The following is a 26,114-nucleotide window of genomic DNA, read 5'->3' on the forward strand; positions in this document are numbered from 1 at the left end:
GTTTATTCATCCATCCCGGTCTTTGCCTTTTCAAAGCCTTCCTACCCTCCCCAAGTCCTATCCTCCCCAAACCCCCCTACCCTCCCCAACCCCCCTACCCTCCCCAAACCCTCCAAGTCCTCCTCCCTAACCCTCCCCAACCCCCCCTACCCTCCCCTTAATTAACATAATATATACAACAATAACAGCTAATTTCAGATAACAGTAAACAAACATTTCTGTAAATCACGAGTTCTGTTATTCTTGTGATAAAATTATGATTATTCTTTATAAATAACTTTCCCCGCAGTCAGTTAACTTTTACCGGTGGTGTGGCTAGTTTACTGTGCTCACCATGTTTATCCAGTGAGGGTATCGCAGAGTTACAGTAAAGTCAACTACTAAAGACCCCAGTTCGCCTCACCCTCTGAACCACGAACCCCCGAGAGATTCAGACTCGTGAACCCGAAGCATTTATGGACAGAATAATGTATCAGTCTACTGCTTCGGATTCACGAGTCTGAATCTCTCGGGGGTTCGTGGTTCAGGGGGAGAGGTGAATGGACTTATGTGATTGATTATGAATACAATATAAACCGCATCACATTTCTCAATACTGATCAGAACAAATATTTCTCTGATTCATTGTCGAGTATGTCGGTCAGTCTTGTGGTAAAGTGATAAAAATTTCATTCGATTAGATCTCTGCAATCAATCAGTCAATGAAGATTAATGTTGGAGGAATCCCTGACGCCTCTCTCTCTCTCTCTCTCTCTCTCTCTCTCTCTCTCTCTCTCTCTCTCTCTCTCACATCTGGTGGCTTAGGTCATCGACTCAAGTCATTATGGGAAATATATTATTTCCTTTTAATATTAATCTTCGTTTCATATAACCAGCTTACATATTTGACTATATATCTGTACTGCTTAACTAAATATCTACTTGTATTTACACTTTTACAATATTTCCAACGCTAAAAATACAAAATCAAACTATTTCCAGGATAAACTATATCATATTTGACCCTTACAACAAAATATAGACTTGAATTTCTGTATTTTAATATTACACAAAAGAGAAAGAGAGAGAAAGTTGTTTGATGCCTCGTGTGGTCGGAAGGAGAGGAGACCCATTATGGTAGCGAGTTCCCTAAGGCATCACCAGCCTAATAAAGTGGACTGGGGAACGATATATAATGATCCCAAGTTAAGACTAGGATATCCCGCCTTCATTATAAACCTGCCAACATAAACCGTATAAACCCTAAAACAAGATGAAATAAAACTTTAAAAATCAATTAAATATAAAAAATAACTCATATTTATCAAAGTTATTCATAGATACGATTTTTAGTAATTTATTCATAGGTAAAATTAAACCGTAAAATGGGTACTAATAACTCCCCATCCGGCAACTGAAGCATGACGTCACCGGAGGATTACGTCAGTGTTTTGTTATGTCTGAACGTTAGTGAGTCTTGGCGCGCTGTGACTGTAATTATTATAGATATTTTATTGGTAGTAGTTGTAGCTGCATTATTTTTACCGGTGAATTTTTTTGTTTTTGTATGAGAATGGATTAAGGTCAGTGCTTCATGAGTCTCTCTCTCTCTCTCTCTCTGCCATTTAGTGTCCTAATCGCTGACACTTTCCATCTATCACTACTGTCACTTTCCGAGATACCTATGTAACCGTCCTCTAGTCTCTGCCACTATCTGAAATGACTGTCATTTTCCTTACACCCAGTCACTGTCTCTGAGCCACACGCCCCCTGGACACCCCTCCCACCTCAGTACGGCCATACTACAGTAATCTCTCCGCTCCCTGACCCCACGTGACTCCTGCTGATAAACCTGTTGACCCCGCCAGTGTTGGGTCAATGACCTCGTTTAGTTCAAGTCAAACAGCTGGCCGATGAGGTCATTCAGTTGGGGGTGGGAAGGTGAAAGTGGGTGTTTTTGACGATGTAAAAGTTGTTGGTGGAAATTATTTGGTTAGAAACAGAAGGACTTTAATTCTACTGTTTTTGTCAATTGTGTTGAGAAAGTTAGTTAGATCTTAATAAATATCAACAGCAATAATGATAATAATAATAAAAGTTTCAATCCAGAATGAAATACATACATACATACATACATACATACATACACTCACACAAATATAAGAAACTAGACAGAGCAAATAAAATAAACAATAACAATATTAAAAAAATAAAAAAAATAACAAAAGCGAGTATTTACGAACACCTTGAAGATTAAGATCACGGTTACTATTAGTTGAGAAAAAAGAGATTCCTTGAGAGCAGAACATGACCAGAGTAACCATTAAATACCTTGAATGTGACAATGACAAGTTGCTGGTCTTGTAAATGTTGAGAGCTGCTGTGGGGTGGGGTGGGGAGGAGTCGGGTGGGGTGAGGTGGGGTGGGGTGGGGTGGGGAGGAAGGTATGTTTGTAGGAATGATTGTAGGAGAAATTGTTGATAGGAAGGACAGGGTTCGGAGGAAAGAAATTGTGTACGTTGTAAATGGCGAGGTTATTGTTGCTGACGACCAAGGCTAATGTGAGAGAGAGAGAGAGAGAGAGAGAGAGAGAGAGAGAGAGAGAGAGAGAGAGAGACAAAAAAATCCGAATCCTCCCTCACTTCACACCCCTCTCACTGTCAACCACACCTCTCATTACCTCAATCCCCCACTCCCATCCCTCTCCTCGCTACACACCGTCCACGTAGGGAAATAAATTTGATCAGCTCACCTCAGTAGACTTTATTATTGTATTATAGTTTAACCATTGACTTTATCTCCCTGTTTTATCACCTTTTATCGTTTTATTACGGGAGTGGCTAAGAATGGTGAATATTTGATGGGTCTTTATGGCGACACACACACACACACACACACACACACACAGACACAGACACAGACACAGACACACACACACACACACATAACAAAATAAGAGAATAAACATCATATCATTAATTATCTTGAAAAAAAAAACATTCGATAAAATACATAAGAAAGAAATTTTTACACGAATGAAGAAATTAAAAAATATATATAATGAAAAAATAAATTATAGTCGTGAGATATAAGACATAAAGTATCTCGTGTTTAGTCTTTATGAAAAAATATATAATAATATATTTTCCGTGAGGGAGACAAGAGGTGTTACGAAGCAGTGGCTGTGAAATGAGAAATCTGAAGGTGAAATGATCAAGCAAAGATGACTGGCCACCCGGTGTAAAGCTCAAGTTCCTTCCTACTAGTTACACTCTACTAGCTACACCCTGCTAGCTACACCCTGCTAGCTACACCCTGCTAGCTACACCCTGTTAGTTACACCCTGCTAGTTACACCATGCTAGCTACACCCTGCTAGTTACACCCTGTTAGTTACACCCTGCTAGTTACACCCTGCTAGTTACACCCTGCTAGTTACACCCTGCTAGTTACACCCTGCTAGTTACACCCTGCTAGTTACACCCTGCTAGCTACACCCTGCTAGCTACACCTTCCTTGTTACACTCTCCTAGCTACTCCCTGCAAGTGTATCGTTGCTGAGCCTTCCTCCTAGCTACACCTTCCTAGTGTATTGTTGCTAAGCCTCCCTCCTCCTAGCTACACCCTAAAACGAGGGACGATCAAACGTCTCACCACCTGGATATACAACATCATACCAAAGACTCGGAACCATTGCCTGTTTATTCGTATTAACTCCTTGAGTACGATGACATAGTACTCAGGGCTTAAGTCATCGTACTCGAGGGGTTAATTCATCGTACTCAAGGGGTTAAGTCATCGTACTCAAGGGGTTAAGTCATCGTACTCAAGGGGTTAAGTCATCGTACTCAAGGGGTTAAGTCATCGTACTCAAGGGGTTAAGTCATCGTACTCAAGGGGTTAAGTCATCGTACTCAAGGGGTTAAGTCATCGTACTCAAGGGGTTAAGTCATCGTACTCAAGGGGTTAAGTCATCGTACTCAAGGGGTTAAGTCATCGTACTCAGGCACTATCTCCTCTTGCCCATCAGACTCACGACCTATAGAAACCATCTAACCACTCAGACCAACGCCTTAGTAACCTCCCCCGGTCCTCATCATCCTGGAGGCAGCGGCGTCCTTGGAGGTTGAGGTTTGAGGTTTCGAAACAGATAATAGCCGCTTGAGGCCAAATCTGTCACCACGTACAGTCACCACGTACAAACAGACACTGCGTACGTTCAGCGTCCACGTTCTCTCTGGCAGTGTTCGAACGGCGCCATCTGAGGGGGAAGGGAGGAGTATAGCCAGCTGCAGATGGCACTTATTATTCCCCATGAGAACACACTTACTGGCTCCTCTTCCTCCTTCCCTCACACACTCCCCTCATTACTCTCTTCCCCTCATTCCCCTTTTACTCCTACCGGGTTCTTCTTTCCTCCCCTCACACTCCTCTTCTCTTTTGTTTTTATCCATCATCTTCATCGTCCCCTTCTCGCGGTGGCTAAATTCCCCTTTCCCCCTGTCTCCTCCTGTCTCTCTCTTCCCAGGGGGTCTTCCGCTCGCCCCCTCTCACCTCCCCCTTCCCTTCATTCCTCTCTGACGTCCCCTTTCTTCCTAATTCCCCACAATAACAACAGGAGGTCTGAGAACCCTATTCTGGTGGTGGTATGTGTCCTCTACTGGGTGGAGGGAGAGAAGGAAGGAATGAGGGAGAAGGGGGAAACATGGGTGAGAAGGAAGGAAGGAGAGAAAGAAGGGAGAAGGATGGTGAACGGAAGGAGGAGGGAGGGAAGGAAGGGGAGAATTGGGAGGGAGATGGATAGATAGGGAATGTGAAGTAAGAAAGAAAGAATGAATGAATGAATGGAGAGGGAGAGGAGGGAGTGTGCATTAAGAGGGAGAGAAAGTTGGCTCGCCATACCCGGGTTTCCCCTTAAATAAAACACTCATACCTGTCCCTATGAAGGCGTCACACAGGAAGACTCTCGCCCTCCCCACCTCAACTATTAAACTCCATCAAAACAGAAATCATGAAATAAACACCACATCGAGAAAAACTAATTATCACACGCTAATTGTTGGACCCAGATATCGAAGGAAGGAAGTGTGTGGGGTTGGGTCAGGTGGAGGGGAAGTGGGGTGGAGGGGTAGTGGGGTGGAGGGGTAGTGGGGTGGAGGGGTAGTGGGGTGGAGGGGTAGTGGGGTGGAGGGGTAGTGGGGTGGAGAGGAAGTGTTGTGGAGTGGAGGATGAAGAGAAGAAACACAGACGTCTTATATATCACCCTTGTGTTGTGTCCAGATGATGTCAGATAAGTGTTATGCCACAGCCTGCACACGTCGGGGTCGGCAGCAGACAACACGAGCCTTGTGACGGTGAGTATCTGTCTGCTTGAGAGGGGCGTCGGCCTTACTGCACCCATCAAGGAGGTTCAGTCATTCGCGGCCACTCAGTTTGTACAAGCGTTGAAGTCGTTAACGGCTCTTTAGATTAATGATAAGGGGGGCTTCTGTCGGGTTTTATTTCGCTCTGCATTATTATTATTATTATTATTGCTGTTATTATTGTTTTTGTTGTTGTTGTTATTATTAATCTTTTACCATGATCAAATAATAAAAAAAAACACCTTTATACATAAATTACTTCCCCCAAGAAATGAACTAAAATTTATTTACTATACGGCAGCAGCGTACTAATACTTCCTATTATTCCTTATGAAACGAGCTAGTTGTTCCCTGGTCCCAAATACAGTTTTTGTGTGTGTGTGTGTGTGTGTGTGTGTGTGTGTGTGTGTGTGTGTGTGTGTGACTGAGCAGCTTGCATTTGCCTTCCCCGTCGAACGTCTGCCTAAGATTAAGAAAATACGTCCTGACAGAGTAGTGTAGATTGAGCCGTGTTGGTGATCAGGCTGGGGTGAGGTGATAGTTTTAACTCTCTATTACTATCTACCGTCACTTGTCTTGTTCTCGGTGTTTGGTAAAAGTTGGAAGGAGAGGAAGTTTGTTATTGTGGTGTTATGTTGTTTTTCTTTGACAGTGGAGATCTCATCGTCAACACCACCACCATGTAATATTAAAGGGCTTGACGATAGTTGTGGTGATGACAGACGGTGAGAGGTGATAATGGCAGGTGGTGGTAGTGATGATAGCAAGTGATGGTGGCAGACGGTGGTGGTAGAGGCAGTGTCCCGGCAGGAAGGCAGGCAGGCAGCCTCAGCAGCAGCTCTACTCTGTCACAAATATGGCCTCAGCCTGGCGCCAGAGCCAAGGACACCTCCACCACCACCACCACCACTACATGTGTAACCAACAAGTTATGTCGCCTTTATTTATATCTAATGAATATGCTCACAGGCATCGGGTGTAAACCAGTTTCTCAGGAACAATAATCGTAATTTTTTTCCATGATAATTATTTAAGTTGTTATATTAAGAAATAGCCAGAGTGAAGCTCTTGCGAACACTGGTGGAAGCCTCATCTATTAATGTGGGTCTAATATTCATGAATTGTTTTTGTTTGAATTGGTATTGAAGACTGTATGAACGTCAGAATTTAAAGCAATCTACCTGGCATTCTAATTAGCAGAAAAAACAGGGACTCTTGAAAAATAAAATAAAAATAAATAAATAATAATAATAATAATAATAATAATAATAATAATAATAATAATAATAATAATAATTACACTGTAGCTAACCTAACCTGACCTAAGCTAACCAAATCTGACCTACAATCTAACCTGACCCAAATATTACAAATAACTTGGCTCTCTTATAATACGAAAGTACGCCTTGAATGCAGCACATTGGATTTTATCACATACAAACCAGTTTTCATGAAGGTACAGAAATAAAAGCAAAACGTTATACCTATTTGGCAAAAGCTTCAGTAATTTCTTAAAGCTTAATAGGCGATAATCCTTATTTAGTGATCAATTTCTTCTTAAAATATAGGCTATAACAGTTATAAATATTTCACTATTTTAAAGATAAATTTACTAGTACTTGTTTAATACCACATACATTAGTTCGTTGAGGTGAGTAATTATTTTTTCAATCATTAATATTTCACGGATTATCAAATAACAGGTGTGACTCATGTTGGCGGTAAAGGGACCCGGTATATAAAACGGGTGACAGGGGCCATCTCTGCTGTCCGCCAAGACCCTCGCTACTATTGTTATTGTTGGCAGCCTCAACGTTATCACTCACTATATGTAACACCTGGGAGGAGGAGTAGAGAGAGAGGAGTAGCGAACACGAAACACTAAGATGATTATTTTTTTATGGGGAAACTCGAGGGGAAAAAATGGCGTTATAGGGACGATAGTTGGGGGAAAGCTTAGTTGATATGAGAGAAATTAGTAGTCTAGGGGGGGAAATGTGTGGTGAGGTGGGGGAGAGGTGTGGTGAGGTGTAAAGGGTGTGGTGAGGTGTAAAGGGTGTAGAGTGGTGTGGTGAGGTGTAGAGGGGTGTAGGAGAGGCGTGGAGAGAGTCTTTAATTGGCGGGACGTGAGAAACTGAAGGCAGGAGTCATGTGTATAGCCTAGCGCTCCTGAAGCTTCGTCTGTGATGGTGTTTGGGTCTTAGTGTTGTTGCTGATTATTTATACTTACATGAGGAGTTCAATTAGCTGTTCAGAAACCTCTAGTAATGGGAAGCTCTTCACCTATAACTACCTAGGGGTGCTGGTAAATGACTAGGGGTGCTGGTAGATGACTAGGGGTGCTGGTAGATGACTAGGGGTGCTGGTAGACGTCTAGGGATACTGGTTGACTCCTGGGGATACTGGTTGACTCCTGGGGATACTGGTTGACTCCTGGGGATACTGGTTGACTCCTAGGGATACTGGTTGACTACTAGGGATACTGGTTGACTCCTGGGGATACTGGTTGACTCCTGGGGATACTGGTTGACTCCTGGGGATACTGGTTGACTCCTGGGGATACTGGTTGACTCCTGGGGATACTGGTTGACTCCTAGGGATACTTGTGTTTTGTGTGCTTGTTTACGGTTGACCAGAGGTATGATCAGCTGGCGAGACACCCACAGTAAAGGAATATTCCCCAGGTGTTGGACGTCAATAGAGTGGAAGCCATAGTAAACTGGAGTAATTAAATGACATTAATTCGATGCCTAAAATTATTGAGGAAAAAAATCCTAATTAGAGAATTTAGTCGATACATTAAGATATAAAAAAGAGGGAATGAGTTAGGGATTAAGAGCTAAAATAAGATAAAATATAGAGAAATTCACTTGGAAATTCATTAAGAATATAACCCAATCAAAGCTGCAACGGTGATTTAAGTTATAGTAAAATAAAATGTTTTATTGGTGAACTGAAATAAAATAAAGAGAAGACAGACAGACGTACAACAATAAGAGGGAATATTCTCAATAAGAACTACACCATGATGAACAAGCCAGCTGAGTGGGCCCCGTGGATTGAGGAAGTGGAGGGCCCGGGGGTGGGGTGGAGGGGGGGGTTGGTACGGACGGCAGCATGACCCAAGTTTATATCTACACGTCGTCCTCTGCTACCACAACACCTAGCCAGCCAGAACAACACACACACACACACACACACTCACACATAGAGAGAGAGAGAGAGAGAGAGAGAGAGAGAGAGAGAGTTTGCGTTGGAGGTCACACGGGCAGGAAAAACCCACCTATGATGTGACAAGGTGGCGGTGACTCACTTGAAGGTGATGTCGGACCCCCACCTGGTGTTGTCCATGTGTAGGGAGGCTACTAGTGGCGTAGAGAGGTTGTTAGTGGTGTAGGGAGGTCACTAGTGGCGTAGGGAGGTCAATAGTGGCGTAGGGAGGTCACTAGTGGCGTAGGGATGTTCGTAGTGGCGTAGGGAGGCTTCTAGTTGTGTAGGGAGGCTGCTAGTTGTGTAGGGAGGCTGCTAGTTGCGAGGATGGTGTGTGACCGTAGGAGTCTAGCGGGGTTTAAAAGATACATTTATGATGTTACATTAGAATTTGGATAATTTATACTGAGCCGCCAGCGAGTGTGAACTGGCCTTACACTTGTGTCTGTGTTAGGTTTGGTTTGGTTTGGTTTGGTTAGGTTAAGTTAAGATAAAGGAGACAATTATTAGGCGGAACAGCAGCTGACGTCATGGTGATCGTCTACCAATATCTGCATATCATAACCGCTGACGCATGGCTTCTACTGAATAGTCCAACTCCGGTGTGACGTCATGCTTGTAAACAAATTAGATACCTTGGGTGTTGTGGGACGCTGGAGAGTAGTGTTAGTACCTGAAGTATTGCGAGATATATTAACGAAGGAACACACAACTATTCTGTTATCTGTGAGCGGACGTTTGAGCCACAGTTAGGTTAGGTTTGGTTTGGTTTGGTTAGGTTAGGTTAAGTTTATATTAGGTTAGGTTGCGTCCTAACCACCCTAGCCCAAACCAGACGTCCGTGGCCTAAACGACCTACATTCCTGTCATCAGTCATATTTAAAGGCAGTCCGTCAGTCATCCCACAATGCATCGCCCAAAACAAACCCTGACGTCAAGGTGAAATCCGACTATTCATTTTGTGAACGGGAGATTGTGAGGTGTTTATCTTTTATTTATTTATACAAGATTGACTGTCATAATTTAGAAAGTTTGATAAAAGTAAAAATAAAAATAGATTTAATTAGTTTATTAACTTTAAAAGCAAAATGGAGATTAATTTCGTCTTTATCTGAGGTAGATCAATTAGGTTTGGTCATTAAGGAGACGTTCGCTACCATTGTTTACTGCCACACAGGACAAAGGTTCATACACAAAAACAGATAATGTATTTACAAGTTACATGTTTTAGATAGTTATGCGGGTAAGGAAAATAAATAACATACCATTGATCAGGTCCATCGTCAACATTTACACATCTAACACAGTTGAATATTTTAGATTACATCATGTTTACGAGTGAATGTGCAGTGCTGTGTAGTGCGTTTGATGATGATGATGCAGACTGTACGCTCATTGGTGGTAGAAAGAGCCGTAAAAATAGACGTTCTTTGTGAACATAAGTTTAAGGACGAGGAAACAGAATGTCCTTGGTGGATGTGGCAGAACTAGCGATGAATTATATGTTCTCAAACAAAGAGGAGAGGTAAGTGCGTAGTGTTGGTCTTTGTGCTGCACAGTTTCCTAACTTGCTCGACGTTGTTTGGGCATAAAAGGGGCCACTTTAAAAGGTTCAAAGTTGGCACGATGCTGTGTGTGTGAGAGAGAGAGAGAGAGAACGTTTAGTTTTTGTTTACGGGTACAACAATCCGTATCGCGCCAGTTCTAAACCTCTTAGCTGACCCTTGTACACAGCTTAAGAGTTACAGTACCCCAGAGACTCGGATAATGGCATGAGTTCTGAGCCCATGAACACACTATAAACGCCGCCTACACACACACACACACACACACACTCTCTCAATCATCAACACTGGTTAATCACAGGTAAAGTTATCAGTCTCCCTTTATCTCTACAACACACCTGGTTACCTGTGTCCGGGTCTACCGTTGAATTTCATGTATTACCTGTAGAGTGATAAGGTGTTACAGTAATAAGATAATATTTCTACTTGTATCAGAGACTTAAAAAAACCGCATTGAGAACACCTGTTGGCTTCTGGTACGTTTTTCATGGCGGAGAGAGAGAGAGAGAGAGAGAGAGAGAGAGAGAGAGAGAGAGAGAGAGAGAGAGAGAACGAACGGGCTAAGAATAACGCAGTTTGAGATGAAAACAAAAACAGAAAAAAGTGAAAGGTAAATTTACAGTTGAAGAAGACGGAACAAAGAGAGAGAGAGGTAGAGACACAAAGATAAGAAGAGAGAAAGAAGGATATATAGAGACGTACATGGACAGGGAGAGAGAGAGATAGATAGACAGACAGACAGACAGACAGACAGTGGAGAGTGAGAGAAGCTAGGTACTCTCACAGCCGGGAGAGGTTAAAGTGTAGGGTGTCGGCATGCATGGTGAGCAGCGGGGTAGTGGAGAAAGTAAGCAAGCAGACTCCTGGGGGAAAGCAGGGAAAGTGAGGGGTTATGGAGAGGAAGGGAGAGAATAGGAAAGAAAAGAAGTTACGGGTAGAGAAATGGAGGGAAAGTAAAGGGCAAGAAAGGGGGGAGAAGGAGTAAGAAGAAGAAGAAGAGGGCAAGTTGTAATGAGAGGAAAGATGTAAATGAAATAAGTAGAGGATAGAGAGATGAAGGAAAAGCACCTTCACATTACTCACCCACACACCTACCATAACACTCCCACACACCTACCATAACACACCCACACACCTACCATAACACACCCACACACCTACCACACACACCTACCACACACCCACACACCTACCATAACACTCCCACACACCTACCATAACACCCACACACCTACATTACTCCACACACCTACCATAACACACCCACACCACCATAACACCCCACACACCTACCATAACACACACACCTACCATAACACCCACACACCTACCATAACACCCACACACCTACACCTACCCACCACACACCACCATGCACACACCATACTCACCACCACCCACACACCTACCATAACACTCCACCTCCCACACACCTACCGACACACACACCACCATAACACACCCACACACCTACCATAACACACCCACACACCTACCATAACACCCACACACCTACCATACCACCGCTCCCACACACCTACCATAACACACCCACACACCTACCATAACACACCCACACACCTACCATAACCCCACACACCACCATAACACACCCACACACACATAACACACCCACACACCTACCACACCCACACACCTACCATAACACACACCACACACCCACACACACCTACCATAACACACCCACACACCTACCATAACACTCCCACACACCTACCACAACACCCCACACACCCAACACCACACACACCCACACACCTACCATACACCCCACACACCTACCATAACACACCCACACACCACCATAACACCCCACACACCCACCATAACACACCCACACACCTACCATAACACACCCACACACCCACCACACACCCACACACCTACCACACACCCACACACCACCATAACACACCCACACACCTACCATAACACTCCCACACACCACCATCCACACACCCACCATAACACACCCACACACCCACCATAACACACCCACACACCTACCAACACACCCACACACCTACCATAACACACCCACACACCTACCATAACACACCCACACACCTACCATAACACACACCACCATAACACCCACACACCCACCATAACACACCCACACACCTACCATAACACACCCACACACCACCAACACACACCACCATAACACACCCACACACCTACCATAACACACCCACACACCTACCACACACCCACACCACCAACACCCCACACACCCACCACACACACCCACACACCTACCATAACACACCCACACACCTACCATAACACACCCACACACCTACCATAACACACCCACACACCTACCATAACACACCCACACACCTACCATAACACACCCACACACCTACCATAACACACCCACACACCTACCATAACACACCCACACACCTACCATAACACACCCACACCTCTCAGTCACCACACCAAAGTTTGTATACCTTCAGGAGACCAAGTATATAGCCGCTGTAACTCGTGGCCTGGTTCCGGTTTGTTCAAGAATATTATTATTTTCTTTCTGTATATATAGATTAGAGTGCGTATGAAAACCCCCAAAGATAACTAAGAGTGCTTAATTACCACCAATCATAATCCAGGTTGTCTCAGCAATATAGAAATCATTGGATGGGAATGTGCAGTTTTGGCGCCATTTCAGACGTTCAGTTTTGTTTTCCAGGATTTACTGATTTCCTTAAATGTTTAGGATATATTTTTCCGTGTGATATTTTTTTAAGAGTGGTGAAGCGTTATGGTGTTGTGTACAGTGAGGAGAGGAGAGGTGGAGAGGAACGTTCGCTGCGGGTTGTTCGTCACATCTGTTAACTGCTTAGGAAGGGGGGATGTTCGCTGTGTCAGTGGTTGTATACGCGGGAAGGTGTTTGTCTTGTAAACATATCTTGAACACACTGTAATAACCACGATACTATATTTAGATGCCCCCAGAAGTTTTGTATATCACTCACTCACTCACTCACTCACTCACTCACTGGGGTTCTTGACATTTTATTGATATATTTTCAGTATTTTTTTATGTTATCTTATTTTTGTAATCTTTTTAATTCCTGTTGATGACGACTGTTGTTTTCCTTTCTCAGGTGAGTGTTGGTGACGGAACAGAACCTATTATGGAGAGTAAGGTAACGAGGATCTCTCTCTCTCTCTCTCTCTCTCTCTCTCTCTCTCCACGTCCCAACAACCATTCTTGAGTACACCAACTTCTTAACTAACCACACCCTGTTACCCCAGTCAACCACTCAACCAAACACGCTTAACCAGACAGTCATCCCCCAACGCTCAACCAAACACTCCGTTCTCTACCAGTCATTCGGCTTTTGTATGCTGTCAACAGGTCTTCCTCCCTGTCACTCATTTTCCTTGCCAATCTCTCTCTTACTCCTCCCTGTCAAACCTTCTCCCTCACTCCTTCTGCCTGTCAATCTTCCTCCCTCTCACTCCTTAGCCCTGTCAATCACCCTTCCTGTCAATCTCTCTCCCTCTCACTCCTTCTCCCTGTCAGTGAGTCTTCCTTGACCGACCGAGGTTGGTGACTTCTGAAGTAAGGTTCTATATTAAGTTGTGTGGGCAGAGGGAGGGAGGGAGGGGGAAGAGGAGGAGGAAGAGGAGGGGGAGGAGGAGGAGGTGCCCTTAACGGTGAGTTTATTTATTTGTGGTGACGCTTGCCTCTGTGACGTAAAGGAACCAAGATGATATGATGATGAGGATGATGATGATTTGTGCACTGAGGGAAGTTTCTCAGGTGGTGGCTGAGGGTTTAAGAAATTTCTAAGTTTGGTTTTCGTGAGAGAGAGAGATTCACCCACATATCTCTCACGATCGAGATTACAAACAGGGAAACCCATTTACTCTAAAAGTTCCATACTCTCCTCATTGGTGGGTCAGGGAACGGAAGAAGAAGGTGAGAATGTGAGGCGCACTTCCTAACCAATGAACACAAAGAGTGATCACAGGTGCTCAGAGCCAGGTATTTCCGTGTAAACAAGGTACGAATATAGTACTATAATTACTACCTTACCTTACTAAAAAAAGGTGTGCAAAAACAAAGCCTCAGGTCTTTCCTCACTGTATCTGGGTCCGGATTCGTGAGAGGCGAAGTTTACCTAAAAATTCCCTGGTAAGTGATGACACAGTGACTCGATTCAGATCAGTGTACAGTAGGTATTACGCTTGACTAGATCCATTTTCTCACTGGAAGTTATTGAGGATGATAATTATAAGAGAGGAAGTAGGAAGAAAAAGGGGAGAGGGGAAGATGATTTAAAGAAGAAGGGGAAGTGGCAGATTAAGAGAGGAGGAGGGAGAAGGAAAGAAAAGGAGGAAGTAGGAATTATGAAGAAAAGAATAAGAAATGAGAGAAGCGAACAAGAAATAGAAAAACAAAAAGAAGAAAGAGAAGAACAAGAGAAAATAATAATAATAAGAATGAAATAGAGAGAAATAGTCGAGCGAAAACGGGGAACAGAGAAATAGTTTGGGATAATAAAAGAACGATAAACAAAGATATACATAAACACAGAGAGAGAGAGAGAAGGGGGGGGAGGTAGAGGCTTGGCAGAACACGAAAAGGAGAGTGGAGTAGGGGACAGTAATGTTATGTTTACAATGTTATGTAATACAACCATTCACTCGCCACTACCATCTTCCTCCCCCCACACACAAAAGCATCTTACCAACTCTTAAAACCCTAAATATATTCCCTAAAATCCTAAATAGTTATTATACTGTCCAACAAGTCCCTAAACACGATCCTTAAATCCCTGACACTCTTACAAGGACTCAGAGAGAACCGTAAGATTTTTTTTTCACCTCCACTCCTCATTCATATTTATATTTAATAATTTTTCTTACGATTTTTTGAGTTTTTGTCTTATTTTAGTTTTTTTTTTTTTCATGCAACATTGAATGACCGTCTTGGGATATTCTTCGTTGATACTACATACAATATACAGTTGTTTATATACCTACGCTACACTCTGTATATGCTGAACCTATAGGAATATGTATGACGATGTTTATGAGTAAATATCTATATTTAAATTTATATAATTAGTATCTTTTTATTTCTCTTCGTTTCACTTCCGCGTCTAGTTATGCTTCTCTCAACACTCGGCTTCTTCCTCCTCCTCCTCCCCTTCCTCATCTCCTTGGCTTCTTCCTCCCCCTCCCCTACCGCCTCTCCTTGGCTTCCTCCTCCTCCTCAACACCCGGCTTTCTCCTACTTGGCGATGACAATGGCAACGCTGCTCCTGCCTGTTGCGATGGCAATGCTGGTGGGCTTTTCCCTGTGTGACGATTTATTTTAGGAAACTGTCACTCCCTCGTGTGTGTGTGTGTGTGTGTGTGTGTGTGTGAGGCCAAACTAGTGTTACGAGGAAGCACATAGTGTTAACGGTACAGCAGACTAGTTTAACAGCGAGGCAAATATTATCATGTTAGTGTTAGTTACATACACAGTGAACCAAGTTAATGTTACCCTCGATAAAACCCAAACTAGTTTTACAATTAAGGAAGGATAATTGTATAGTGACGTCAATGTTTAAACCGAAAGTAAACTAATCCAAGAGAAACTATTTTTTTTAAGAGATTTTTAACGTTGAGAGTAACTAATGTAGTTTTAACAATGGGGCGAGTGTAAGAGAACTAGTTTTAAAGAAGGGGTTGAAACAGGTGGTTTAACTAGTCTTTAAGGAAACTTTTTTTTCAAAGGTAAGGTGATGTTTAGTGCAGCTAGTGGTCGGGGAACTAGTTTTAAATCAGGAGTGGCGTTTGGTGTAGCTAGTGGTGAGCGGACGTTTTGTTTAGTATAGTTTAGGTTAGGTTAGGTATTTAGTCTTAGGATGGAGGGTAAAAATATGACAATAACTGAACATAAGAAAGTGAAACGAAGGGGAGATGGAGAGATAAGGAGGAGAGGAAGCAGACGGAGAGAGATTGGTAGGGGAGAGACTGTGGTAAATTGGTAATACACGAAGGATGAGAGAGAGGGGGGAATGGAGGAAGTGTAAATATCAGGAGGGAGAGGGGAAGATATATAGATAGATAAAATGACAGAGAGAGAGAGAGAAATGAAGAAAAACACACACGTAACTGGAGACATACAGACAGACAGAGATAACCAACTCAAGGACGCCGCTGCAGTTACCACACAAAAACAACTGAGCGTCAGAGATTCAACGCAGAAAAAAATACAAATAAAACACACATAAGTAAACCACAATAAGAAAAAGAAGAAACACCCAAGATAACAAAGAGAGAGATGGAGGAAGACACGACTAAATCGATGAAGACAGAGTAGATGTAAACAAAACTATATAATATTGATAAGTTTGTTTTGGCTTCAGTGTTGCACAGTGTAGTGAGATCACAGCTGATGTCTGCTCTGGCTGGCTGGCTGGCTGATGTAAATATACGTTTCCTGTCTGGATTACACACACACACACTCACACTCACACTCACACTCTCTCTCTCTCTCTCTCTCTCTCTCTCTCTCTCTCTCTCTCTCTCTCTCTCTCTCTCTCTCTCTCTCTCTCTCTCTCTCTCTCTCCTTCCCTCTCTCTCTCACCCTTATCTCCCTTCCAAACCCGCACTCCAATCTTACCAGTAAATCGTTAAATTAGTTCCTTCCCTCCCCCCTTTACTCGCTCCTTACCCACCCACCACTCCCTCCACCCACTCCTTCTCTCCCAACCATGACCATCTTCCTTCCCTCCTTCCTTCCCTCCCTCTTTCCCTCCCTACAACTCACACCTATTTCCTTTCTCCCGATTTTCTAACCTCATACCTGGCCCTGATGGTAACCCTTTGTTGCTTCAGGGGGCGGAGAGACTCAAGTGAGGGAACCATGTATGTGAGAGACTATTGTTCCTCATCCCGTAGCTGTAGTGAGAAATACGATGAGGAAAAACCCATGTGAGAGACTCGTATGAATAAACTTGAGTGAGAGACGATTGTTTCTCACTCACGAACAAGTTGAAAAAATAACCCCTATGAGGAACTAATAAGCGACTTCACAGACAGACAGACAGACGTATCTCTCACCCACACAGATAGGCGAGGGTGAGGAAAGACCCATGTGAGAGATACTAATGAGAGACTCGTGAGAGAGACAGTCCAATCATACACTTGACTGTGAGGCGTCAACAAGTACTTAAGGGTGTCCATTTTTTCCACTTATTATTATTATTATTATGATTATTATTATTATTTTTATTATTATTATTTTATTATTATTATTATTATTATTATTATCATCATCATTATTATTATTATTATCATTTATTATTATTATTATTATTATTATTATTATTATTATTATTATTACATTTTCGCCCCCCGGACCCCGCTGTGGGTCAGTGACCTGTGCCCGGGTGGACTAATCCCAGTAAAAAAAAAAGTAGGTCTCTACATTCAGCACCAGAGACCGGTTCGTGAGATATTTCGAACATGAAGATTTTCTCCCGACCCGAGGTAAAATAATGAAATAGCTAACTGATCCACTTAAATTACCCCACGAAGATGATAATCTAAATGTCATACAAATTACGCCGAGATTCTACTGTAATTGGATAAGTTCTCTTTATGTTTAGTTAAGGGAAAGTAATTACGGACCCACAGACTTAAACACGTGAAAACAGACAACGACAAAACGAGAATATTATGTAGAAACTAGGAGACATCTGAATGATATCGTACCAGACATCAAAATTAATAATATACTTTATTGTCCAACTAAAGTCAACATAATTAATTAATTACGTAAAGAGACAAGTAAAAAGCAAGCAGACACAAGAAACCAAAATACGAGAGACGGCTGGGGAGCTCAGACGGCCATGACGGAGGGCAGAGTGGCTGACATAGAGGAGTTTGTTTACCTTCTCTCGCGGCTCTCACAACAAATGCCCCGCGCCTGTCCTCACTAATGTATCTTGAGGTGGCCTGTGTCCCTGATAATGTATCCTATAGTGCCGCCCGTGTCTCTACTAATGTGTCTTGCGGTGGTCTGTGGCCCCATTAATGTATCTTATGGAAACCTGTGTCCCCCCTTATGTGTCTTGTGGTGTCCTGTGTCCCAATTAATGTGTCTTGTGGTGGTCTGTCTCTTTTATAATGTATCCTGTAGTGGCATGTGTCCCCTCTAATGTATCTTGTGGTGGCCTTGGATAATATTCTCAAAGTTTCGTATTAAATTTCACACCTAATTTAGCAATATGAGAAATATCTTACTGGCTAACTTCAGAGGCTTAAAAAAATATTGCCAGCTAACATTACACTGAGACTGCACAGTAGCCAGATGTATTGTCAGCCCCAGATAGAGAGAGATCTGGGGAGTGTAGGAACCTTTGAGAATTCGGGAACTCTTTCATTGGGAACTTTATCTTGGGTGAACATAGTGTAGTCCTGTGTTATGAGGAAGGGTGAGGAAGGGATGGGATGGGAGGGGAAAGTCAAGAGGCAGTGGTTTAACGTAGAACAAGGGTAGTGGTTGTTTACTTGCCCCCCCCTCTCTCTCTCTCTCTCTCTCTCTCTCTCTCTCTCTCTCTCTCTCTCTCTCTCTCTCTCCGTACAAAACCGCTAAATAAGACTTCTTAAAAAATAGCTTGTACAGACGATACAGAAGTTACAGTCTGATCTACCGAGAAATAATTACCTCAAGTCGGAATAACATCCATCACAGATCAGGACGGGCGGTTTACTCAGCTGGTTGATCGTGGCTACAGAGACCTCCATTACATAAGAAAATAAGGAGTCTGCAATAGGCCGGTTGGCCTGTGCATGGCAGCTCCTGTCGAGAGTTACTACCACTCTCTATCATCCATGAATCTATCCAGCCTCCTTTTAAAACTTTCCAGCGTTCCAGCACTTACTACAAAGTTGCTAAGCTTGTTCCACTCGTCCACCACCCTATTTGTGAACCAGTTCCTTCCTATCTCCCTCCTAAACCTGCCCACGATGACGGGGAAGTGTGTGTGTGTATGAGTCAATGTGTCTGTATGCAGTTATTACATATGTACAGCAAAGTGCATAATTCATGTTTGCGCACTTGTTCATACACACACACACACAGCGCTTGTTCCTGTATTATCTCTCCACCTTGTAATCTGATTCCCACATCGCTGAGGTGACTCCCCGCAGGCTGTGTCTCGTTAGCAGGTCATATATTTCAGTGTCGGGTACAGGAGGAAGGCCATTACTGTTAATGTTAAGCATCTCGTAAAACTTTCATTGCAATTCTCCCAAGAGGCGTTATTTTGGTATCACTTCCATGTCAATTATATAAAATCTATTATTATCTGCCAAATTATATTCTTTTCTCTGTAACTATTTAATAAGAGTATTTTGAGGAGAAGGAAGATTATTATTTATATCATCATTGGCATCTCAGTCCGTCGTGGTCAGCGGCGGTGAGGTCACTGAGGTGTTCCATGTGGCCAACTGGCATCTGCTCGCGAGGTTTTATTGGCTGTTGGTGACGTCATATAACACGTGATTGGCTGTTAATGATGTCATAACACTCCGGGAATAGTTGCTTATGACATCATTATCTTTAGTGTTGAATGTTAAGAATGATGTAAAAATATTTTATGTGTTTGTTTTGTCACCATTGCGATATATGACGTAAGTGTCCAAGATGATTAAGATGTGGTTAATTTAGTCCTTTTGAGCTTTAATTAATTCCAGTTAAAGTAATTGATTATTTAATGTGTATAAACTATTTTAATTATTTATTTTCTTTTATAATTAGGATATAGCGTTAGAAGGCGATAATTAAATACAATAATTAAATAAAACAAAATTAATGATACGAAATCTCTTCACGGTTTTTCTAGTCACTTTCTCTTTCTCTTTTCTGTGTTGCTTTCTCCTACTTTCAGCCTCGCTTGATTTTCCCTTCAATTTATTCCTCTGTATGTAATATTCTCTCTCTGTCTTTCTGTGTACCGCCAAATCTGTCTGTTTTTCTGTTTCTCGAGGTTTGATATCAGGACATACTTACATACATACATACATACATACATACATACATACATACATACATACATACATACATATATATAATATTTAGATGGTAAATTTAAGGTTAGAGAGTCTTAAGTTGGATTATTTTTACTTGGAATACACCTGGAAAAATAAATCAGGTTATATAACAGTGATTGTACAACGACGCCATCTTATTTGTGGTGTAAGTTATCGTATTTTATGATATAATTATGTACTCAAGGATTAAATTACCACTATATGTTAGAAGACGTAGATATTTATTCGAGGAAAATTGTTACTTGGTGCCGGACAGTATAGAGACCAGCGTTGGGGTTGGGTTAGGTTTATCTGCTTGGTGGTGGTCAACGAATATCCCCTCCGAGCTCACTGCATTCTTGTGTTGATTTCTTTGCCTATGGACAATCACATTTATACCCAATGGACTTAAGTTCCATTTTCCTCTACTGTCACTTAACCTCTCTCAGCGTCGGTCAAGCGTAAAAGGCCATTTCTACCGCTGGCTGCCCGGGCCATTCACAAATTTATGTGAATAGGGGTGTGATTGTGGAGATTAGCATTGGTGTCGAGATTGGGAGATTGGTGGTGGTAAGATCATGGTGTGTGAAGGTTAATGGGAGGTGAGAGACAGCCAGAGAGAATGAGAGATGATTGGGGAGTGTGTATATGCATCTGTGCTTTTTGTTGTATGAATTCTGTTCTTCTCACTTGTCAAAGGTGGTAAACAAAGTACTCTCTTTAATCCTATGTTATTTGTTGTCTCCTTTTGTCATTAGAGATATAAATACCCAATAAAGAGCAACAGTTCAATGTTTAAGCATGTTATTATTACAGGACATTATATATTTTGAAGAAATATTAGCACACTCTTGAGGACTTATGACCCTTCGGCAGAATGGTCCACAGTTCTTAATGATGCTAGCATTGTGTAGAGACAAATTCATCCTCTCTCTCATCCTAACACAATCTACTCACTAAATAAAGATAAATCACCTTAATCGACCTCGAGGCTCACACTCTTCTGTTTGTGTTGCAGGAACCAACCAAGATGCCGTCAGGCAAGTCACTCAACGTGGTCCAGAGAGAAGGTTTCTTTGACGATGCGTTTTTCAAGGAGGCCTGGGAGGACTTCGACCGTGCTGTCCAGTCTGTTTTGGACAAGTTTGACAACACAGGACTCAAGGTGAGCCTTACCGATTTCACGTAAATCCTAGTCCGTTGTGGTTCTTCTGCTATTAGTTGTCTTAAGTGCCAGTAGACACAGTAAACATATGTACATTTAAAAGTCCCAAAAGTATTACCTTGCCAACACTGAGCTCCTGATAGGACCTCTGTAGTGTACTGCACTGTAGTTAGAATTTTTTCTCTCCACCTCTTATCATTTTCATCTTCTTTCTTCACCTCCTCTTCCTTTTCGTCTTCTTTAATCTCATCCTCATCAGTCTTCTGTCTTTTCCTTCATTTTCTCCTCATTTAGTATAAAAAAATACTTTTAATACTGTAATTGCTGGCACAGTAGAGTACGTTTGAAGGAATAGATGAAACTGATGACTGTGCCTTTCCTTATTTTTTCAGTGATTAATCCTTTAATGACTTTGGTACTATGCAGGTAGACCAAGGCTCCAGGACAGAATGCCGTGATGTGTACAGCAAGATCCGTACCAGCAATATCGACCAAGACCTCTATGCCTCTCAAGCCCTCCAGATCACAGAGAAGGATGGAAAGTTCCAGGTAGGTCTTACTGAGTATCCTTGTAATCAACCCCAGTTATGACAGCAGATCCTCAACAGCTGAAGACAGTGTGGTGACCTTTGATAGTCATCTAACGTAAAATTTGCTGATTGTAGACCTGTTCTTATGCCTTTCTATAGACTACACCAGAACATGGGGGGTTAGCCCTTCCTATCAGTCTGTACATCTGTGTTAAATGTAGCTTTTGTTCAACAACTTGAGAAAGACGACTTATATGGAAGTGAGATTTGGTATACAGTACAGCTTCATATACAGTATACAGTATATCAAAATTGACGATGATTATTATTCATTATTTTTTAACTCTGACAGCTACAACCCTTTGTTGGACTCAGAAATTTTAGAAGGGCCTAAGATCAGCTTCATTGAATGTCTAATAGTTTATTTAATGCAGTATTTTAAGTAGCCATTCCTTTAGATATTTAATGATGTTCCTCTCATCATATCTTCATATACCTCTCAGATGATGAAGATATAATACTGTACATATTATTTTACTGTTATTAGTTTAAAAAAGTCTGCCGATGTTATTACAGTAGCAGCTGTAAGTAATTATGATTCAGACTTGTTTAGCTACATGGGATCACTGACCATCTTGTTGGCATGACTAATCACTCTTAAGTAGGATAATCTACCACACACTGAGCAAACCAGTGCCTGTGGGATGAAACTTGAAACTTTTTATAAACAGCTTTTGTTATGCTTTCCCTCTGTTATCATTTGTCTCGCTACCATGTTTGCTCAGTGCCCCTGATTTCTTTCACTGTGATTTGGGTTCAAAATTAATTGTAAAGAAGATTAACAAATGTGAGATGTGATTGGGAGCCACACAGTTACAAGCAGAGGTGATACTGCACAATGTACAGTATATTGTTACATATTTTAATCACCGTACCCCTGTACTGTACTGTACTCAGGCTGCCTCTTTCATACGCATTTCAAAGTAAGAATTGTTCCAAAACACAATTTAATGATCTCGATAAAAAACAATTTGGTGAATTATTTGTGGTTTTGTGTTCATTCAGTATTACATTAGAATTTATCCATTGATTTTACATTTAGGAGATGTACTGTACATGTCTACTGGGTATCTTCTGTAGAAAATTTATAATTATGTTTGTACATGGTATTGTTTTTAATAAGTAAATAAATGTGCATTTATAGCACAAAGAGAACTAAACCTCTGTGTTGGTGCTCCTGTAGGCAGTGATGGATGTGAAGGACTTCAATCCTCGGGAGCTGCAGGTCCGAGCTGTAGACGAACGGATTGTGGTCGAGGGATCCTACCAGAAGGTTTGTGCTCTACACGTGTTGATTTGTTGTTTACAGGAGAGAACACTTTATATTGTCACCTCATGGTACTGCAGTTCCACTTTATTACCTCAACTTTATACCTAAATATGTACCTCTGCTTATATTTGAGTAATGTTGCTGTATATGTATCACTTATTACTTTATCAAATCATTGGTTGGATCCAGGTCTCTGAGGACGGAAGCTCATTGTCACACAAGTCATTCTATAAGGAGTTCGCACTGCCTCCAGCTGCCGACATTGACCAAGTGTCCACAGCGCTCTCTAAGGATGGTGTTCTTACTATCAAGGCACCAAAGAAGGTACAGTAATATATGATTCAAGTTTATACAACATTCACATAAAATGGAGAGTGTAACTCACTTTCTTTTAGGTTATTTCAGGTTGTGTTTTCTGTAAGTTACCATAGTTAGTTAATGAATTTTGTAAGGGCTTCAGCTACTAAAGATGAATTGCCTCCTTCCTTGTTTCTGTAGTACATGCATGTAATAGTACAAGAGCCATTTATATCTTCAACACACTAAGTGACAGGAAATGAACTGCTCAACTTACCTGACAGATCAAGTCTCTTCACAAGTCTCCCTAAAAAGATTCCTTTATTGGTCACGTTTTCACTCCTAGTAATGATTGTTATTAAGATTTTATGCAATGTAATATAAAACTTTATATTGGTGTAGTACATAATTTTGATTTTTTTTTTATATGTAACTCGAGGCTCGAAATGCTGAGAATTGTATTACAATATTTACTCATTTATTATTTCCCGGTAGTCATGTACATTTTTCAATAACTTAACAGGATGGTGCTGCAATTACCGAAGGTCCCAAGACAAGCAGCAGCAGCAGCTCAACTTCCAATGTCCAGCAGTCTTCTTTTAATGATGGTAATTCCACGTCCTCCTTTAAAAGTTCCTCCTCCAAGTCTGTTATGCAATCATCATCCAGCTTTGAAAGTTCCACCACTGACGGACTTGAAGGCTTGCCAAAGGAGATGCGGGAGAAATTAATGTTCTGTGACTCAGGATTTGGATCAACCAAGACCAGCACCTGCTCCTCCCCAGCACCTAGTGAAGCAGGCTCAGAATCTTCTCGTGTTTCCTCCACCATGGAATTTGATTTAGCCAAGAAAGCTCCCATGCGTTCCGAAGTGGCATTTAATGTGACGAGTCCAAACCAGCCAACACCACCTCCGATATTCCAGCAAACCCCTCAACCAGCGCACCAACAACCTCCTCAACCCCAACAGTATCCCCAAACTCAGTTCCAGCAACCACCCCAGTCCAGATTCCAGCAACCACCCCAGCCCCAATTCCAACAGCCCCCTCAGCCCCAATTCCAACAGCCACCTCAGCCTCAGTTCCAACAGCCACCCCAGCCCCCACAGCCTCCCCATTTCCAACGACTTCCACAATTCATGCCTCAACTACTTCCCCAGAAAATTTTCCAGCAGTTTCCTCAGTCTGCTGCACAACCAGATCTTCAGCCGATGACTAAGACAGCACCCCAGGTTCCTCTTGCTCCTTTACAACCAGTTGGAAAAGGGAATCAGACTACTGTAAATATCTCGGAAGAAAATGGTCGACGAGTCCTTACTTCTCAGACATCCAGCGTGGTGCAGGAGAAAGATGGCTTTATGGAGCACCGAGAGACTGCTGCTGAAATCGGTGACAAAGACAGCCAGGCTGCCCGTCGTGAAGCAACCACCAAGATGACTCATCAAGAGGAAGATCCAGAGGGAAAATTCAAGCGTTCTGAAGCAGCTGATGCCGCTGAAGTGAGTGAATCTTGCGTCCAGCAAATGCCTGACGGCTCTGTTATGTCTGTAAAGAAGAGCTCAACTTCCTCATCGTCTGTCAAACAGTCTTTCTCTTCTTCAACTGGTGATGCCGCCTGCCCCTTCTTCCAGCCACCAAACTTCCCGACAGGATTTGGCGATCTAAAGAACCTGATGAACCGCGGTCATTCCCTCATGTCCCAAATGTCTACTGATTCCATGGCATCAACTTTGTCTGGAAGGTCTGGATTCACTGATATGTCCAATTTCTCTCAGTTCAGTGATACTTCTTCACAATATTCTGGCATGACAAATCTAAGCAATATGTCCAATTTTTCTGATATGTCCTCCATGTCACAGAACCCGAATGTCACAAACACAGGGAATATGCCTCAAGACTTTCAATCCCCACGAGTTGCTAAATCTTTCTCTTCATCATCTACTTCTTCTTTTAATAAATCTTCATTTTCGTCTAGCTTTGGCGATAGGAATTTCTAAACCGAGTTGTTTAGTGTTTATTGATTTCACTTCAGCGATTATGGCAGCCTTTCATCTTGGTTCATGCTCTGGTGTTGTTGCTTAGCATCCACGAATTTCTTATATACATTCATTGCTTTTGGGTCAAATTTAACAATTTGGAAATGCTGGTGCTATCATTGTGCCTTTTTGTTTCCTTCTGAAATTCATAATTACAGCCAAACATATATAAATTTGGGTATTAATTTGGCAATACAATGTACTGTTCGTATATTCAGGTGTCAGAAATGAAATTTGAAACATTATTTTATGTAGTTTAAATACAGTACAAAATTTTAAGGTTATTCTGTAGTTATCGTTTTCATTATGTCTTAGATATTGCAAGAATATTTGGAAGACAAGAATCCAGTATTATTCTGTAAGTTTGTACTCATTATGTTATAAGCTGAACTTTTATTAATTTTCATGACATCTGCTGTGAAAAACTACATTAAGTTTATTGTCATTAGTATTAAGAGTCATTAATATAAGTAATATATTATTTCGTTTTATACACCGAGTGAATTTTGAATAAAATATCCATTTACTCACAATTGATGTTTATATAACCTACAACATTAGCACCAA

General features: G+C 41.9%; 1 protein-coding gene across 3 annotated transcripts in view; it reads left to right on the forward strand.

The window, feature by feature from the left end:
- Positions 1–26,080, forward strand: part of LOC121876989 (AT-rich interactive domain-containing protein 1A-like) — a 47,756-nt gene extending 21,676 nt beyond the window's left edge. For 2 of the 3 annotated variants that reach the window (XM_042382571.1, XM_042382572.1), the window contains exons 2-6: positions 21,209–21,355; positions 21,782–21,904; positions 23,129–23,218; positions 23,405–23,539; positions 24,036–26,080. In XM_042382571.1, coding sequence (XP_042238505.1) covers positions 21,209–21,355; positions 21,782–21,904; positions 23,129–23,218; positions 23,405–23,539; positions 24,036–25,508 — 1,968 coding nt within the window. In that variant the 3' untranslated portion in view covers positions 25,509–26,080. Of the gene's footprint in view, positions 1–13,268; positions 13,296–21,208; positions 21,356–21,781; positions 21,905–23,128; positions 23,219–23,404; positions 23,540–24,035 lie in introns of those variants that run through there. The other variant, XM_042382569.1, reaches the window with a different exon arrangement.
- Positions 26,081–26,114: the final 34 nt, after the last annotated feature.

This window comes from Homarus americanus, unplaced genomic scaffold, assembly GCF_018991925.1.
Source record: "Homarus americanus isolate GMGI-L3 unplaced genomic scaffold, GMGI_Hamer_2.0 scaffold8425, whole genome shotgun sequence".
In the NCBI taxonomy this organism is placed as follows: Eukaryota; Metazoa; Arthropoda; class Malacostraca; order Decapoda; family Nephropidae; genus Homarus; species Homarus americanus.